At 72.3% G+C, this 582-nt stretch overlaps 1 protein-coding gene across 1 annotated transcript in view; it reads right to left on the bottom strand.

The window, feature by feature from the left end:
* Positions 1-118, bottom strand: part of C1QL4 (complement component 1, q subcomponent-like 4) — a 3,023-nt gene extending 2,905 nt beyond the window's left edge. Inside the window, exon 1 of the mRNA XM_006902495.1 lies at positions 4-118. Within this exon, the coding sequence (XP_006902557.1) occupies positions 4-118 (115 nt within the window). The remainder of the gene's footprint in view (positions 1-3) is intronic.
* Positions 119-582: the final 464 nt, after the last annotated feature.

The following is a 582-nucleotide window of genomic DNA, read 5'->3' as shown; positions in this document are numbered from 1 at the left end:
GGCCCCGGGGCGCGTGCGGGTCGCACACCATACGACAGCGCCCTAGCATCTCGTAGTGCGCGGGCCCGCGGGAGCTCTGCACCAGCAGCGGGATGGCCACCAGTAGCAGCAGCACCATGGTCACCCCGACGGCGGCGCCAGCAACCCGCTTGCGGCGGTTCAGCCGGGACGCGGCCAGGGCCAGCAGATCCTCCTCACTCTTGGGCGCAATGGCGGCGGAGGCCGGGGCCTCTCCGCGGGCCCGCGAGGCGGGGGCCGGGCTCGAGCGTGGATCCCGACCTCCCCGACGGCTGTGCCGAGCCCCTCCCGCCCCTGCAGGATCCCGCCGCTGCGGGGCAGTTACCCTAGGCTTCCGTCAAGGCGGAGAGGCCCTTCTGGATTGGGCTGGGGGCAGCTCCCAAAGGCTCAAAGCCCCGGAGCCCCAAGTCCTCTCTCACCCTCCCGCTCGGTCCCAACAATCGCCTGCGCCCGAGACCGCGGCTTCTCGGACGGCCGGTCTCTTACGGCTTCTGGATGCCCAAGTCACCTGCTCTCCGGACGGCTGCTTTCTCACGATGGCGGCGGCCCGGGACCCCCGCCACC

The sequence above is a fragment of the Elephantulus edwardii genome, unplaced genomic scaffold (genome assembly GCF_000299155.1).
Source record: "Elephantulus edwardii isolate Elephantulus edwardi_28Jun2011 unplaced genomic scaffold, EleEdw1.0 scaffold00418, whole genome shotgun sequence".
NCBI classification, from domain to species: domain Eukaryota; kingdom Metazoa; phylum Chordata; class Mammalia; order Macroscelidea; family Macroscelididae; genus Elephantulus; species Elephantulus edwardii.
This window is presented reverse-complemented; position numbering and strand designations above follow the sequence as displayed.